Source organism: Capricornis sumatraensis, chromosome 2 (assembly GCF_032405125.1).
Source record: "Capricornis sumatraensis isolate serow.1 chromosome 2, serow.2, whole genome shotgun sequence".
In the NCBI taxonomy this organism is placed as follows: domain Eukaryota; kingdom Metazoa; phylum Chordata; class Mammalia; order Artiodactyla; family Bovidae; genus Capricornis; species Capricornis sumatraensis.
The window spans coordinates 221,158,566-221,175,261 of record NC_091070.1 but is presented as its reverse complement, the minus strand read 5'-3'; the positions used below and the strand labels follow the sequence as shown (position 1 = coordinate 221,175,261).

Here is a 16,696-nt window from a genome sequence, read left to right as displayed (position 1 = left end):
CGCTCAGGCCCCCTGATCCGTGCCGTGGTCAGCGGAACGGTGCCCACCTCGGTGTCCACGTCCTAATCCCAAAGCCTGTGAGCATGTGACCTGCACACCCAGTGACCTCTCAGAAGGAGTTAAGTCAGGGGTCTTGAGACGGGCCTCATTCCAGAAGGACCAGCGTCAGCACCTGGGTCCTTGTAGGAGGGGGCCGCTGACTGGCTCAGAGGGACGCCTGCACCTGTGCATGCCACAGCACCATTCACAGCACAGCAAAGGGTCTGTAGGCAGATGGATGGGCAGCAAAGACGGGTATATATACATGCAAACTCTCCAGCCACGAGAAGGAAATCCTGCCATTTGTGGTGGCAGGGCCGGACCTTCACAACATTAAACTGAAATAAGCCAGACAGAGGAGGAGATGGTTGGATGGCGCCACCGACTCAATGGACACGAGTTTGAGCAAACTCCAGGAGAAGGTGAAGGACAGGGAAGCCTGCAGTGCTGCCGTCCACGGGGTCACAAAGAGTCGGACACAACTGAGAGACTGCACAGCTACAGCAAAGCCAGCTAGAGAAAGACGGACGCCCTAGGGCCTCACTCGCGTGCGGATCGGGTGGGAAAGGGCACAGAGAGTCGATGGTGCTGCCTGCTGCTGGGGGTGGGGGAGCAGGGACATGTTGGCCAAGGACATAAATTCTGGCTCTAAGTTCAGAACCTCTGGGACTGACGCCCAGCCTGGGGACTCTACTTACAGGACCGCACCGTGTGCTTGGGAGCTGTGGAGAGAGTGGGTCTTAAATGCTATCCCCACAAAAAAAAAAAAAAAGTACCTATGTGAGATGATGGGGATGGTAGCTAACCTTACTGTGGAATCATTTCATGACATGTGCACGCATCAAATCACCACCGCAAGCTTACACAACCTGCTACATTAATTATATCTCAATAAAGCGGGGAAAAAAGTGGGAGGTGAAAGGTTTTGGCCATGAGCCATGAGCTGAGCCAGGACTGATGACCTCCAGAGGAGACGGTTTGGATCTGGGGCCAGAGACGAGGCTTAATAACTCGGAGCTTTTGTGTAGCAAAGTTTTGTTGAAGTATAAAAGAGATAGAGAAAGCTTCTGAGATAGTCATCAGAAGGGGACAGAAAGAGTGTCCCCTTGCTAGTTTTTAGCAAGGCATGGCAACCCACTCCAGTATTCTTGTCTGGAGAATCCCAGGGACGGGGAAGCCTGGTGGGCTGCTGTCTATGGGGTTGCACAGAGTCGGCCACGACTGAAGCGACTTAGCAGCAGCAGCAGCAGCAAGCTGCTAGCCAGATAAATGAAACACCTCAAGACTGAAACAGTTGCCCTGGGTCCCTCGTCCACAACATGCATTTTGAGATATAGAATGGCACAAGAGGAGTCATCTTCAGCCATAAAACAATTGACATGTATGTTGAAGAAAGGCAGATTTCCAAGCAAATACTTAGTTTCATTAAAACAGTTTAACAGTTCCATGAGTAACACGCACTGGTTTGCTGAGCCACTATCAACTCAAGGTTTGAGAAAAAAGTTAGTTTTAGGCAGAACCCATTTGAAAAAAGGCAGATTCTAAAGCAAATACATAGTTTCACTAACATAGCTTAGGCTCAGAAGGTAAAGCATTTGCCTGCAACCCAGGAGAGCCGGGTTCAATTCCTGGGTCAGGAAGATCCCCTGGAGAAGGAAATGGCAATCCACTCCACTATTCTTGCTGTGGGGCCGCCCGCATGCCCGCATGCCTGCTGAGGACACAGGGGAGGCAGCGCCGGTCTGATTCAGCTCCTGGACACCCCTCCCCGGAGGCCGCAGGGCTGCGGGCGCATCAGTGGTGGCAAGGCCTGTGTCACACACACTTCACCCTTCACGGGCAATCGATTAGAAGCACATCTCAGAAAACCCCCGGGCTTCCCTGGTGGCTCAGCTGGTAAAGAATCCGCCTGCAATGAGGGAGACCTGGGTTCCATCCCTGGGTCGGGAAGATTCCCTGGAGAAGGATAATTCCATGGACTTGATAATTCCATGGACTAGTCCCTGGGGTTGCAAAGAGTCAGACACGACTGAGCAACTTTCACTTCACTTCATAAAACCCATAAACAACAGTGATTATTCCTACATGCAAACGGGAGAGGATACAATGGGCCAGAGACCCTCAGGTGGGCAAGCCTCCCGCACCCTCCCCTCGGGTTCAGCCCAGCCCTCTCCCGCAGCACGAGCACAAGGGACCCCTCTCCACCTGCACAGACCCCTCCTCCCCTGTCCTGAGGGCCTACCTGCCCCCCACCCACCAAGAGATGCAACAGAGCCCTTCACAGTGGGGGGGGGGGGGCCGAGGACAGGAGACAGGGAAAAGCAGAGAAGCTGGAACTTGATCAAACAGTGCTGAGGCTCCAAACACCAGGTAGGGGGTGTCTGTGTAAAGACACAGCCCACCTCCCTGCACGACCCAGAACAAAGCCCTGCCCTCCCCCCAGGACTCTCGCAGGTTAGTTTCAACCAGGGTCGGGGAACCAGGGTGCTACGTGGGGGGGATTCAGGGACCTCTAGCAAAGCAGCCCCACTCGGGGCAGAACCATCTGTGGACAAGAAGGCAAAGAACAGAGCGGCCAGGACGAGGAGGGACAGGAGCCTGGGTCAGGACCCCCCGCCGGCATGGGAGGAACAGCCTTCACAGACCCCATGGGAGGGGCTGACTCTGCTTCTCAGCCCACGTGGGTTCATCACCCTCAGAGGGTCTAGTCGGGCAACGCCAGTGCGTGTGAGTCCAGCTGTGCAACTTGCCCCAGGCCCAGCCCTGCGCTGAGGCCCCCCTGCGCTGAGGCCCCCCCACACTAAGGCCATCCCTGCACTGAGGCCCTGGCCCTGCACTGAGGCCCCCTTCACTGCACTAAGGCCCCCCTCACTTCACTAAGGCCCCCCTCACTGCACTAAGGCCCCAGCCCTACACTGAGGGCCCCCCTGCGCTGAGGCCCCCCTTGCACTAAGGCCCCCCTGCACTAAGGCCCCCCTGCACTAAGGCCCCAGCCCTACACTGAGGGCCCCCCTGCACTGAGGCCCCCCTGCACTAAGGCCCCCCTCACTGCACTAAGGCCCCAGCCCTACACTGAGGGCCCCCCTGCACTGAGGCCCCCCTGCACTAAGGCCCCCCTGCACTAAGGCCGCAGCCCTACACTGAGGGCCCCCCTGCACTGAGGCCCCCCTGCACTAAGGCCCCCCTCACTGCACTAAGGCCCCCCTCACTGCACTGAGGCCCCAGCCCTACACTGAGGGCCCCCCTGCACTGAGGCCCCCCTTGCACTAAGGCCCCCCTGCACTAAGGCCCCAGCCCTACACTGAGGGCCCCCCTGCACTGAGGCCCCCCTTGTACTAAGGCCCCCCTGCACTAAGGCCGCAGCCTACCCCCCGCCCCCCCGAGTCCCCCACCTGCAGCCATGTCTTCTCCAATCCCTCCCAGCCAGTGTGTGCAGGCTGGGCTTCTCACGGCTGCAGGTTTGAAAGACACTGGCCGAATGATACCTAAAAAGGCAGGGCATCGCTGGAGAGGCCCCCGGAGCCGGCCCAGATCATCCTGAGACCTCAGGCACTGTCGCAGGGTGCCCACCAAGGGTGTCTCATGCCTCCCTGGGTTCTGTTAGCAGAGCCTCATCCTGACGGGAGGGGCCTTACCCCTCTACGCCCCCCGGAAGACGGCGGACAGAGGCAGCCTCGGAAGGCCCCAGCAGAGACAAACACAATTGAAAGTTGCCACGGAAACAGCACAACGTCTGAAATAAAAACTGCACTGATGGGCTTAACTTCAGATAAAGGCAAGAGAGCCCGAAGGGAGAGGAATTGGAATCATCCCACCACGGAGCAGAAGGCGCAATAAAGGAAGACCAATGCCCAACCCCCGGGTACCACCGGGAAAACCCACTGAGGGGCTTGTCCAACAAGGCGCCTCGAGCAGAAGGGGAGTCAGCACGCGGGCAGAGACGAGCCCGTGGCTCTGGAGCGAGGGGGTGCCTTTCCGAGGCAGCCGCAGGGGGCCCCCATCCTGCCCAACTCTGCTGTCTCCAGCCCTCTCCCGGTGTGTCTCCAGCAAATCCTGAGCCTCCCCTCCCCCGAGCCCCCCAAACTCCTCCCAGCATCCGCTTCCGGAACCCGGCCTGGGAGCTGCCTTGTGGTGCCGAGTTTATAGGCGTGACACACACTTGGAGTCACACTGCCGTGAGGCTCTGAACTGTGTGAGAAGGCAACAGACAGAGGCTTAAGGCTCGTCGTGAATGACTGAGGACAGAGTCGCCCGCGAGGCACAGCCGGAAGGCCAACAGAGATAAATGAGAAGGCGAGGGGTCCAGTGCCCCCGGGCCGCGCAATAAAAGCGATGAAACGGCTTCCGGTGGTTAAGCGGCGCCCTGTTTTGGTGGCACGAGACTCCTTTCAAAAACTAAAGAAAAATTAGCAGAAATAAAGAGCCTGGCACTGCCCAAACCCGGGAAGTTGTGGCGGCCGCTGTGAGTGATTCCTGCGGGCTGGGGGCGGGAGCCCGGGTCCAAAGCAAGGAGCTGGAAGCGGGTGGCGAGTGTGGTCGGGGGGAGGCGAGGCCTGCGGCCCCCAGTCGCTGCCCAGCCTCTCCGCAGACCCCCGAGCCCCGTCAGGTGCGCCCGCGGCGGCCGAGGGCCCGGCAGCCAGAGACCCCAGCCTCTCGGGAGTGGGCCCGCCCTGCGCGCCAAGCGGGAGCAGCCCCGGTGGGCGGCACACGCGCGCCCCCCACGCGGGCCAGGGACACACTGAGGGGAGGGGCCGTTGCCGAGCCCCGCCCCGGCGGCTCCACACAGGCTCCCGGGCGCAGGGCCCTCCCCGAGTCCACCCCACGGGGGCAGCAGCTGCGTCTGCTCCTGACCTCCAGGGGCTCGGCCGCGGCTCTCCCCGCCCTCCTACCCCGAGCAGGGGCCTGCGGCCGGCAAGGGCGGGGCCAGGGGTGTCGGGGCCCCTGCAGGCGACGCCCTGGGAGTGGGGGGCCCAGGGCGCCTCTGGGGACAGCGGCCAGAGCGCAGAGATCGCAGGGTCTCCCCGCCTGCTGCCTGCCCCCCTCTCCAGCTCCAGCTCCTGCCCCGGGCCCCCAAGACCCCTCCAAGGCAGAAGGGCTCAGCCGTGGGCTCAGGCTGGGTTGGCAGTCTGCTCACCTGGACCCCAGGGAGCCGGCAGCGCCAGTGGACCCTCCACTGAGGTCAGGGGACGTAGCTGCCGCAGCCAGATGTGCGGTGTGTGGGCCCCAAACCCCCCACCAACCCCCACGGGGAGGCCTGAGGGCAGGCAGAGCCCCAGGAAAGTCAGGCCCCCACGTCCTGTGTGGAGGGAGCTCCCACCTTTCCTTGCCACACACTTGGCAAGGAGAGGGACCTGGCCCAGCAGAGCTCCCCCAGGTCCCACCCCAGGTCCCTGGGGTGCACAGACCCCCCAGGGCTCACACGTCCCTGAGTCCCGGGGGACCCTCGGGAGGGTGGTCTGCTCCCTGGAGTGTCGCCCAGGGTGGGCACAGGAGGAGAAAGGGAGGAGGCGCGGAAGTACCGGGGCGGCGGCGGCGCCAGGGGGTCCCGGCTCCGCTTCCCTCCGTGCGCTCCGCTCTCCTCCTCTCCTAGAGTAAGCATCTCAGGGGTCTCGCTCGTGGTGTACTTGGGCTTGAAGGACACACATGCCCTCCTCCTCTATGTCCCCTGCAGCTAGCCGGGGCTCCAGGTGGGGCTCGTGCTGGGATGGGAGTGAAAAGCCCCAGGAAACAGGCAGGCAGACTCGGCTACTTGGTGAGCAGACGTGTCCTCTCAAGAGTAACTGGCAGAGGTCATCTGTGCTTCACAGGTGCTGCACGTTTACAGAGTGAGGGGCTTGTGGGGACCCTGAACCAGCACCTCTGTTGGGGCCGTTGGCCAGCAGCGTCTGCCCACTGTGCGTGTCGTGCCCACTGTGCGTGTCGCATTCCCATCATGCTTGCAAGCGCACCTGCTTCATCCTTGCTCCATTGGTCACGGTGCTCTGGGACCATGATCTTTGCTATCACTATTTTAATTGTTTATAATAGTAACATAATTCAGTTACAAACTGCATCCGTATCAGAGGCAACCTCAGTCCACAAACTGCGTACGCTCGGACTCCCCCCCGGCCATTCCCTCCTCTGTCCCCCTCCCTGGGCTTCCCTTTCCCCTGAGACTAAACAATATTGAAACCAGGCCAATCAGCCAGCCCGAAAAACCTCCACGTACTTGAGTGAAGGGGAGTCACAGTTCTCCACTTCACATCGGAACTTGGACACGGAGAGGCTCAGTGAGGAAGGCACGTGGAAACCCAAGACATGGTGAGAATGAGGCGTCCTGCACCAGAGGGGTAGCCAGGCTGTGAGCACAGAGGCAACTGACGGCGCTGCTCCACGAGCAGACGAGCGTCTGGAAGAGGGCGCGGCGGTCTGGACAGGTCGGACCAGCCACAACGTTCCCTCTGTTGCTGTTCCATCGCCAAGTCTTTGCACCCTCATGGACGGCAGCACCTTTGACCAAAGCCTAATCTCAAGAAGGCCCCAGCTCTCCTCGAGTCTGCGAGAGCTGAGAGAAGCGAGGAAGCTGCAGGAGGGAAGTGTGAAGCAGCAGAAGCTGGTTCACGAGGTGGAAGGAAAGAAGCGTCTCCATGACAGAGAAGGGCAAGGCAAGCAGCGAGCGCAGCCATAGGGACCGCAGCGGGTTCCCAGAAGCTCCAGCTGAGACCTCGGGAGGGCGGCACGTGAACGACAGATTTTAATGTGGCGTAAACAGCCTTCCACTGGAGGAAGACGCCATCTAGGACTCTCACAGTGAGGAGAAGACAAGGCCTGGCTTCAGCCTTCAAAGGACAGGCGGACTCTCATTAGGGGCTAATACAGCCCGTGGCGTGGAGCTGAAGCCAGCGCTCATTTGCCACCTGAAAATCCTAGGGGCTCAAGGGTCACGGAAAATCCACTGTGCCTGCGCTCTGCAGACAGAGCAGCAGGAGCTGGAGAGGACGGGCTCCAACCGTGGAGGAAGTTCTCCTGCGGGTCAACGGCTACAGCGGTTTCCCTTTCTACCGAGAAAGCGTTGGTGAAAGAAGTCCGTCAGGGAGGCAATGCTGACTGTCGTCCAGCTCTAAAACCCCAGTCTTCAGCAAGAACCACCCTGATCCGTAGGCAGCCAGCAACATCAAGGCCAGACCCTCCACCCGCAGAGCAGGCTCAGACGCTGGTTAGCATTTTTTAGCAAAAAAAGCGCTTTTTAATTAAGGTTTGTACATTTTTTTTAGACACAATGTTATTGCACACTTAATAGACAACACTATGGTGTACACACACTTTTTATTTGCACTAGGAAACCACAAAACTCATGTGATTCAGTTTATCGCAGTCTGGAACTGAACCCCCAATATCTCCAAGACTACACCCCAAATCCCATTTTGTTTAATCTAGAGGTAAGCATACCGCATGATAACCCAGAGAAGAGACTTCAGCAGATGCCCCAGCGGCGTCCGGGAGCAGACGGCGGAAGCAGTTCTGAGCCCTTGTTCCCGGGAGTCAGGGTTATTCGTGTGCCTTTCATAGTGAAAAGGGACGGAGCGGTTCAAATTGCACACACCGAACGCGTGGTTCTTGTGAGGGCCCCGGGAGCAAGCCCAGCCCTCAGAGACTGGAAAATCTGGATGATAATTCCTGGAAAAGCCATCTGTCCCACCCAGTCCACTCAAGGCCACGTGGCAGAGGGACCCCATACTCACCAGCCCGGTTCTGACCAGAGCTGTTAGACTTTCTAGAAACCAATGCCAGACTGCCTGGCTGATGGGAACATGTGGACTATGAAACAGACGTGTTCCTAACTGTCGAGGAAAATTAATCCATAGTTAACCAAGAAAGAAAGAGAAAACGTCATTCTAGCCGAGCTCAGGATTATAACCCCAGAGACAGACCTTCGGGAAGCTCTGAGGACGGTTCCGATGTTAGAAGTGAAAGCTCACGTACATCCGCTTTTGAGACAGAGCTGCGCATCCTATCACCCGTTAGTGAGCTTACACATCCAGGTCCACACGCATGAAGTGAGTCAGGGTCCCCATGGCCCACCGGCCCAGGAAGGAAGGCTCTCCTGAGGAGGCGAGCTGCAGCAGCTGCTCTGCACACACTAAGAGGGCGGGGCCCGGACAGAAAGCCTGTCCTCTAATCTTCCAGCGGCCGGTGGGGCCCGGCCGCCCACCGGCTCCCTGCAGGGCAGGTCCTGAGACAGGAGACCCCCCAGATCACCCTCCCCAGCCCTCATCTATGGGAGGATCACCCACACGCTCCACCCCACCCGTGCTCAGGAGGGGCACAGACACTCCTGGTCACCAGCTAACCAAGCCCCCTGCCTGCGTGTGGCCCTCCGAACCTGCCCACACAGCCTGAGGAGAGGGGGGCTTTGTGCGCCCCTTGCTGTGTCCAGTGGCCTCTCCCTAGAGGGCAAGAAATCAAGGAACTGTTCACACCTTGAATCCCCCAACTTCGGATGAATTAACAGTAATTACATTTAAAACGTATCTGCGTTTAGGCCTCTCTGAGGCTTTCTAGACAAAAGCAGCTATTGATTGCTCCGCGATATTTGACTGGGCCCAACCTGGTGGCTCACTCTGCACAGGGGCGGGTGCAGGCTGTCCTGGGTGTGAGTCCCTGACTCCCTGGGGTTTTAACTGGGGTCTGCCGCCTGAGGCTGCCCTGACCTCGCACTAGAGAACCCTCATGCCTCCGTACTGGGGGGCGAAGTGCACTGGCTCTCCTCCTGTTCCTGAACCAATTCTGAATGAATTATTAAATAATTAGCTGAAACTTAATTATCATGAGGGCTTACCTCTTTGTTGAGTGGTAAAAAAATCCCCCTGCCAGGCAGGAGACGCGGGTTTGATCCCTGGGTCAGGAAGATCCCCTAGAGGAGGAAACGGCGACTCACTCCAGTATTCTTGCTGAGAGAATCCCATGAACAGAGGAGCCTACAGGTTTCAATCCATAGGGTCACAAGAGTCAGATGCAACTAAAAAACAATATTATTCATGAAAATTAATGCTGGTGATACTGACAATGGGTGGAGTTTGTTGGGTTTTAAGGAACCTGCTGACTGAACAGTGAACAGTTAAATAACAGCAGTGCCTTCTGGAATTCCAGCTGAGTTATTTCAAATCCTAAAAGTTGATGCTGTTAAAATGCTGCACTCAACATGCCAGCAAATTTGAAAAACTCAGCAGTGGCCACAGGACTGGAAAAAGGTCAGTTTTCATCCCATTCCCAAAGAAGAGCAATGCCAAAGAATATTCAAACTACCGCACAATTGCACTCATTTCACATGCTAGCAAAGCAATGCTTAAAATCCTTCAATCTAGGCTTCAGCAGTATGTGAACCAAGAACTTCAAGATGTACAAGCTGGGTTTAGAAAAGGCAGAGGAATCAGAGAGCCTATTGCCAACATCCACTGGATCATAGAGAAAGCAAGGGAATTCCAGAAAAACATCTATTTCTGCATCATTGACTACACTAAAGCCTTTCACTATGTGGATCACAGCAAACTGTGAAAAAATTCTTAAAGAGATGGGAATACCAGACCACCTTACCTGCCTCCTGAGAAATCTGTATGTGGGTCACAAAGCAATAGTTAGAATCGGATATAGAACAACACACTGGTTCAAAATAGGAAAAGGAGTGCATGAAGGCTATATGTCGTCACTCTGCTTATTTAACGTATATGCAGAGTACATCATGCAAAATTCCAAGCTGGATGAAGCACAAGCTGGAATCAAGATTGCCTGGAGAAATAGCAATAATCTCAGTTATGCAGATGACACCACCCTTATGGCAGAAAGTAAAGAGGAATAGTGGAACTCACCTTGATGAGGTTGAAAGAAGAGAATGAAAAAGCTGACTTAAAACTCAACATTCAAAAAACTAAGATGATGGCATCCAGGCCCATTACTCATGGGAGATAGAAGCGGGGTGGGGGATGGAAACAGTGGCAGACTATTTTTCTGGGCTCCCAAATCACTGCAGATGGTGACTGCAGCCATGAAATTAAAAGACGCTTGCTCCTTGGAAAAGAGCTATGACCAACCTAGACAGCATACTAAAAAGCAGAGACATTACTTTGCCAACAAAGGTCCATCTTAAGGCTATGATTTTACCAGTTGTCATGTATGGATGTGAAAGTTGGACTATAAAGAAAGTTGAGTGCCAAAGAATGGATGCTTTTGAACTGTGGTGCTGGAGAGGACTCTTGAGAGTTCCTTGGACTGTAAGGAGATCTAACCAGTCCATCCTATAGGAAATAAACCCTGAATATTCTTTGGAAGGACTGATATTGAAGCTGAAGCTGCAATACTTTGGCCACCTGTTGCGAAGAACTGACTGATTGGAAAAAGACCCTGATCCTGGGAAAGATTGAGGACAGGAGGAGAAGGGGACGACAGAGGATGAGATGGTTGGATGGCATCACCGACTTAAGGGACATGGGTTTGGGTGGACTCCGGGAGTTGGCGGTGGACAGGGAGGCCTGGTGTGCTGCAGTCCATGGGGTCCCAAAGAGTCAGACACGACTGAGCAAGTACCTGCCCGGCATCACAGAGTTGCGCTTTCCGCTGGCGGCCACACGAGGGCGCGCAGGACCGCGCGGCGGCCGGGCTCGGGGGGTGGCCGAGCTGGGGGAGGGGCCGGCGCTGGGGGAGGGGCCGGCGCTGGGGGCGGGGCTGGCGCTGGGGGCAGGAGGCGGGGGTGGGGCCGCCGGGCTTGTGGGGGGGCCGTAGTGCAGCGGAGAGGCCGCGGATGCGGAGAGCTCGGCGCGGGCTGGATCTCTGCCCTCCGTGATGCTGCGTCCCCCCAACCCCGCTGGAGGGCCCTGGGGTCCCCGCGCTCTCGGCTCCGGTGCTCTTGTGCGGTCACACCCGAGGGGACACTCCTCTTGGCCGGTTCCCAGGGCGAGGGGCGCTGAAGGCCCAGGGTCTGTAAGGGGACCACAGCCCCTTCTGCATTCCCGGGGCGGCGGCCGCGGGAAGGGCCGAGCAGAGGTCCCGGTGCGGCCGCAGGGCGGGGGACACACGCGTCTCTGTGGGTCCAGCATGCCCAGGACCGTGGCGACAGCGCGGGCCAGTAGTGTCGGGGTGGGCAAGGTCACTGCGGGCCTGGGGGCCTGGATGGCCATCGGGAGACCCCAGAAGCCGGGCGCCAATGTGAGCCCCTTGCCCTGGAGGGGCTGGTCCAGAGGCAGCGGCCGCAGGCCCTCGGGACCAAGGGTGACTGGGCCTCGAGCCCCTAAGTCAGGTGCCCAGAGGGAAGCTCGTTGAATTTGCAGGGACGGCGGCCAGCCCTGAAGTTCTCTGCTGCGGCCCTGTCTGGTCTGAGCCATCCAGGGACAGCTTTGCATCTCAGAAACAATTTCAGTTTATCTAGAAGCTGGAAATGGTGCGGTGACCAGCACTTCAGTGGGGGCTGCCCCAGGGGAGGCCACAGGTCTGAAGACAGAGGGGACCGCTATGGGCACCACAGCCCCTCAACAGCTGCTTCCTGGGGAGGGGGGCGGTGCGTCCTGCCCTAGGAGAGGGGTCTCCCCAGTGTAGACAGAACTGTGAGGGTGGGAGGGTGGGTCCTGCCCTAGGAGTGAGGTCTCACCCAGTGTAGACAGAACCCTGGAGTTGTGTCCTGTTCCAGTGGTTGGTGTGTCAGAGATGGCGGGGGCCTGGCCACGGTGCTCTGGCCGGCTCTGCTCAGCTGTGTGAGTGTCAGGCCTCGGGTCCGGTGCCGTGTGGCCGTCCACGTGGCCTGGAGCCTTCCGCACTCTGGTGACATATAGGGTCCCTCTGGGCAGGATGCTGACGTCAAAGCCCACCCCTGTCCCTCCGTCCAGGCAGCCCCTCTGTGGGGACCCCTCCCCATCCTTCCCCCTCACCTGGAGTCAGCCTGAGGTCTAATCTCCCAGATCCACCCTGGCCCTGTGGACAGAGGGCCCTGCAGCGGAGAGTCTGGCCACCTACGCTTTCTTATGAGGCAAGCCTTCCCAAACCTCCCATCCAACCAGGGAGCCAAGTCTTGGACCCCAGGGCCCTGGGGCCAGTCTGTGTGAGGGGAGGGACAGGGTGACCCCGCCCAGCTGCCCACGGTCATCCCTTGATGCCTGGGACCCACATGGCCCAACACCCCTGCCCCTTAGAACTGGATCCTGGGCCATGAAGGTGAAAATCCAGGGTGTAGACACAGGGAACCTCGAGCGGATGGCACTTCTTGAAAAGTGCTGTGGATGAAGATGTCCCAGGAACCATGAACAAAATCTGCTAAAATGCTGGGTGATCCGCTGCCCCTCACTCGGGGAAGGTGCCTCCTCAGCTCCTGGGGTGGGGGGGCTCTCCAACCACACCCAGGGGGGCTTTCATCTTCCCTGGGTGGGGGGGCTCTCCAACCACACCCAGGGGGGCTTTCATCTTCCTGAGGAGGTGGTGCTGGTCTCCCCACCCTCCGCAGCTTGTGCTGAACCGGCCCGAGCGCCACGTCCAGAGATCTGATGGCACCGCAGGAAAGGGTCCCTGGGGGGCCAGGACCCCGGGAGTCGGCTGGCCGCTGTGCCCCACCACCAGCTGCACACCCCAGCTCAGCGGGAGACCATGTGTCTGCTGCCTCTTAGCTCTCATTTTATTAGAGTGCGACACACAGAGCGCCTGGGACACACACGGTCAGCTCGGGGGATGGTCATGGCGTGAGCTCCCCCGACACCAGGACTCACCGTGGAGACGGAACACGCAAGCAGGGCAGCCGGGGCGGGGGTCGCTGCTCGCCGGGCGCCCGGGCAGCCCCCCTGGAGGGGGGCCCCAGGGGAACGACGGGAGGCACCGCCCTTCATACCCACGGGGAGCGGTCGGGGCTGAGCGTGCACAGATGCCTTATCCAGAGGACGCAGACGGCCAGCGAGACCCAGACCCAGGCCTCTTAGGAGGCTCGAAGCAGAAGCCCTCGGGCCAGCAGAAGCCCTTGGCCCCAGGCGGCGAGACCCAGACCCAGGCCTCTTCAGAGGGTCGAAGCAGAAGCCCTCGGCCCCGGGTGGCGAGACCCAGACCCAGGCCTCTTCGGAGGCTCTAAGCAGAAGCCCTCATCCCCGGGCGGCGGGGGGGCAGAACCTGGATGCCCAGGGCCCTGGCTGCTTCCCCTTCTTGGACGAGCCCCGGGGCGCCGGGCCGTTGCCTCTAGGGCCCCTGGCCTTGCGCCCAGAACTCTTGCTTTGGATTATGCTAAAGACAGAGAAGGGGAGTGTGACGGAGCCCTCGCCCAGGGGTGCCCAGCCGCCCGCGTCGGGCCCGGGGGAGGGGCTCACGGCCCGTGGCAGGGGGGCCACCGCCGCCAGCCACCTGCCCTTTGTCTTCAGGGCCGCTGGCAGAGGAGGCCGCCACTCCGCCCTCATAGGCGAACATGAACGGGAAAGTGAGGGAGCCATACACCAGGTCGAACGCATCAGCGTCTTCCAGGAGCACGTCAGCCAAGGAGGAGGGAAAGGTGACCGAGCCCTCCCCGCTGTCCATGAGGCCGACGATGTAGGTCATGGGCCGCGGGCTGCCTCCGACCGGGACGAGCCTGGTGCTGCTGGACAGGGCGCCCCAGTCGGCATTCTCAACCTCGCCCTCGCCCTCGTGCCCGTCCTCTTCAGGTTCAGAGACGCAGCCGAGCCCTTTGTAGATGAAGCCTGTGGTTGCCTTCGCGCCGCTGAGGAGGAGCCCCTTGCCGTGGAAGACGGGGGCTTTGATGTTCACCGGGAAGCGTCTGCCCTTGGACGTGGCCTTGGAGCTAGCGGGCAGGTGGAGGCAGCCCCTGCCGGTGACGTGCTGGCCGCCTGCGGGCTCAGCCGCCAGCCCCCGGGCCCTGCGCCCGAGGGAGAAGGGGATGGTGATGACCTCCTCGGCCCGGCCACAGAAGTCCCTGCCCTCGGCGATGGGGCTCCTGATGAAGTCGGCCACGTACAGGGAAACGGCGATGGCGTCGGGGGTGCAGCCCCGCAGACGGTCGACCAGCAGCCCGCGGCCCAGCGTGCACAGCTGCCTGCTGGCGGCGGGGGCGGCCTCCTCTTCGCCGCTGGAGTACAGGGTGAACCTGCCCTTGACACTACCGGCGCTCCTGCCCTCGGGCCCTCAGGCGGGGTCAGGCGGCTGCTGGAAGAAGCAGACCCCCGGGGCGCAGACCTCACAGCGCTCGCGGAAGCAGACCTCGGGACCCTCCGCGTAGCACTTGTGCGCGATGAACCGCACCAGCTTGCCCAGGAAGAGCCGCACGTTCAGCAAGCTGACGCGGCACTCGGCCCCGCCGGGCGGGCACAGCCGGCACTGCTGGCCCCAGACCCGCATCTTGACCAGCCCGTGCCGGCCGGCCTCGTCCCACCACAGGTGGAAGAGCAGGCGCAAGTGGGCCGAGGCCCAGCCCCACTGGCAGCGGCCACACTGGAGCCTGCGGAGGAGAGAGGCTGGTGGGCGCGGGCTCGGCCCGAGCCTGCCCTGCGCGCCCCCGAGACGCCACAGCCCGTGAACACCCTCGAGGCCCCAGCCCATGCACGTCCCCGAGGCCACGGCCCGTGCGCGCCCCGGAGGCCCCACAGCCCGTGCGCGCCCTCGAGGCCCCAGTCCGTGAGCACCCGAGGCCCCACATCCCACGCGCACCTCCCCCCACCGCGTGTGCGCGCCCCCGAGGCCCCCCAGCCTGCGGAGCCCAAGCAGACGCCTTCCATCCCTTGGCCCGGCACTGCCCGGGTGGCCAAGCGCGCTGCCTGGGCCCCTCCAGGCTCAGTGCTACGTCTGCTGCTGCTTCGTCCCAGCGATGCGGGTCTCAGCGCCCCTGGGAGACACCACCAGGACCCCACAGGACGGAGGGCCATCTGTGGTTCCCAGGGGGTAGGGCAGGGGGCTGTAGAAAGGGCCTGGGGACCCCCGTCCCCCAGGAGAGGGGCCATGGGGGGTGCAGGGAGAACTGGACGTGAGGGGTGGCTGGGAGGCTGGGTGGCCCTGTGGCCCTGGGCCAGCGCACCGGGACTGCGTGTCCAGCCTTCATGTGCAACGGTGCTGCTCCAGGGGCCAAGCTCTGTGTCCCCATCTCTCCAACAGAGTGATTCTCGGGCCGATCCATCGGACTTTCCCCTGATGGTGGGCTTTCCACCCCCCACGCCCCTGCGTGCAGCCTCTGGCCACGCCTGGCTGGGGAGCTCCTGGACACGCATGGTGTCCTTGGGACAGAACTTCCTCCTGTATGTGTTAATCAGGCGGCGCATCATGGCTGGACGTGGAGACATGGGTCTGTACTAGTGGCTGTCCCACCAGCTGGCGTGTCTGTGTCTATGGAAACCAAACACCAGCCAGTGCTCAGGGTGCTCGTCCAGCCCGTGTGCAGCGGCTCCCCCAGGGGACAGTTACGGGTGGGAAGGAGCCTCCGATGCTGTCACTTGCTGACACCTGGGAAAGCCAGCCTCTCACCGCACTCCTGACCCCCGGCGCTTCAGACGCTGGGGAGCGGGGGCATCTGTGTCAAAGGACAGCTGCCCACGGGGTCCACACGGACCCCTCTCCCACCGGCGCCCTCCCAGCTGGCCCCTGGAAGACCCCACAGCCAGTCTGGCCCGTGGCTGCTTGTCTGACGCTGGCTGTCCTCATGAGGCAGGGCACGGCTCGCGTGGGGACCCACGGTCCCCGGGGCTCCCAACGTGGCCCCCGCTCGGCCACAGCCCGCGCCAGGACCGCCTCCTCCTTCTTGGGCCCAAGCCCTCCAGGTCCCTGCGCTCAGGCCCTCTGCAGGGCAAGGCAGAGACCCAGCCTCCTCCAGCTGTCAGTGCTGCCATGGAAACAAGGAGATGCTGCGGTGAACAAGGTCTGCCACAGGCCGGTGGCCATCCCTGCTCCCACCAGCCTCTCCTGGGCTGGGCCGCCGACTGGCCTGGAGGTGCCCAGCAGGCAGGGACTCAGCTCGCCCGCGCGCAGGTGACGGACATACTGCTCCCCCAACACCCCCGCTGCCCAGAAGGGACAGGGAGCTCCCGGCCCGCCCACCCACCTGTCGGGTGCCAAGGCCAGGCAGACACACGCCCGCTCCTGCCTCCCTCAAGGCCAAGGCCACACCCAGCACTGGTTGGTGGCGAGACAACTTCGCCCCCCCACTCCACCTCCCGGGACCCCACAGGAGGCCCCCTAGCTGCACCTCGAGAGCCCCCGAAGCCGGTACTGGAAACCACTGCTGTCCAGGTGCCCTGAGGCCAGGTTCTCCTGGGGGACCAGCTCCCAGCTGTCCTGGGGCTTCGCCTGGGCCATCAGTTGGGCCAAAGTCTTGGCCCACACGTCCGCCCCGTCCATGCTGTTTGGGTCCGCAGTGCGGTCTGAGGGCTGCGCCGGCTTGGGCTCCAGGCGAGCACCCACCCGCCTCCAGCATTGGCCAATCGCCACCTTGACAACCACTGAGTCTCCATGGCAACTGGGTTTATCTCAGAGAAATGAGAAATGGGCCTCTTCTTCCGATCCCTTGCATATTTTTTATTACGCAAGCAGTGGATTTTCGTTTTAGGAAAAATTGGAAACAGGTAAATAAAAAGGACGACATTCACGATGATAAAAGTTGCCCATTGTCCCTGCTGTGGGGCTGATGTCCACACGTCTCCAGTGCCTGCAGGGAATCACACGGAGCACCTCGCCAGCAGGC

The 16,696-nt window shown here is 60.6% G+C and overlaps 1 protein-coding gene across 1 annotated transcript; it reads right to left on the bottom strand.

The window, feature by feature from the left end:
• Nucleotides 1-6,219: 6,219 nt before the first annotated feature.
• On the bottom strand, nucleotides 6,220-16,359 carry RTP5 (receptor transporter protein 5 (putative)). Its single transcript, XM_068962131.1, is given in 7 exon segments — nucleotides 6,220-6,355; nucleotides 10,600-11,299; nucleotides 12,710-12,833; nucleotides 12,881-12,961; nucleotides 13,161-13,334; nucleotides 13,336-14,467; nucleotides 16,202-16,359. Coding segments are annotated over 7 exon segments (2,499 nt in total). The 5' UTR covers nucleotides 16,354-16,359.
• Nucleotides 16,360-16,696: the final 337 nt, after the last annotated feature.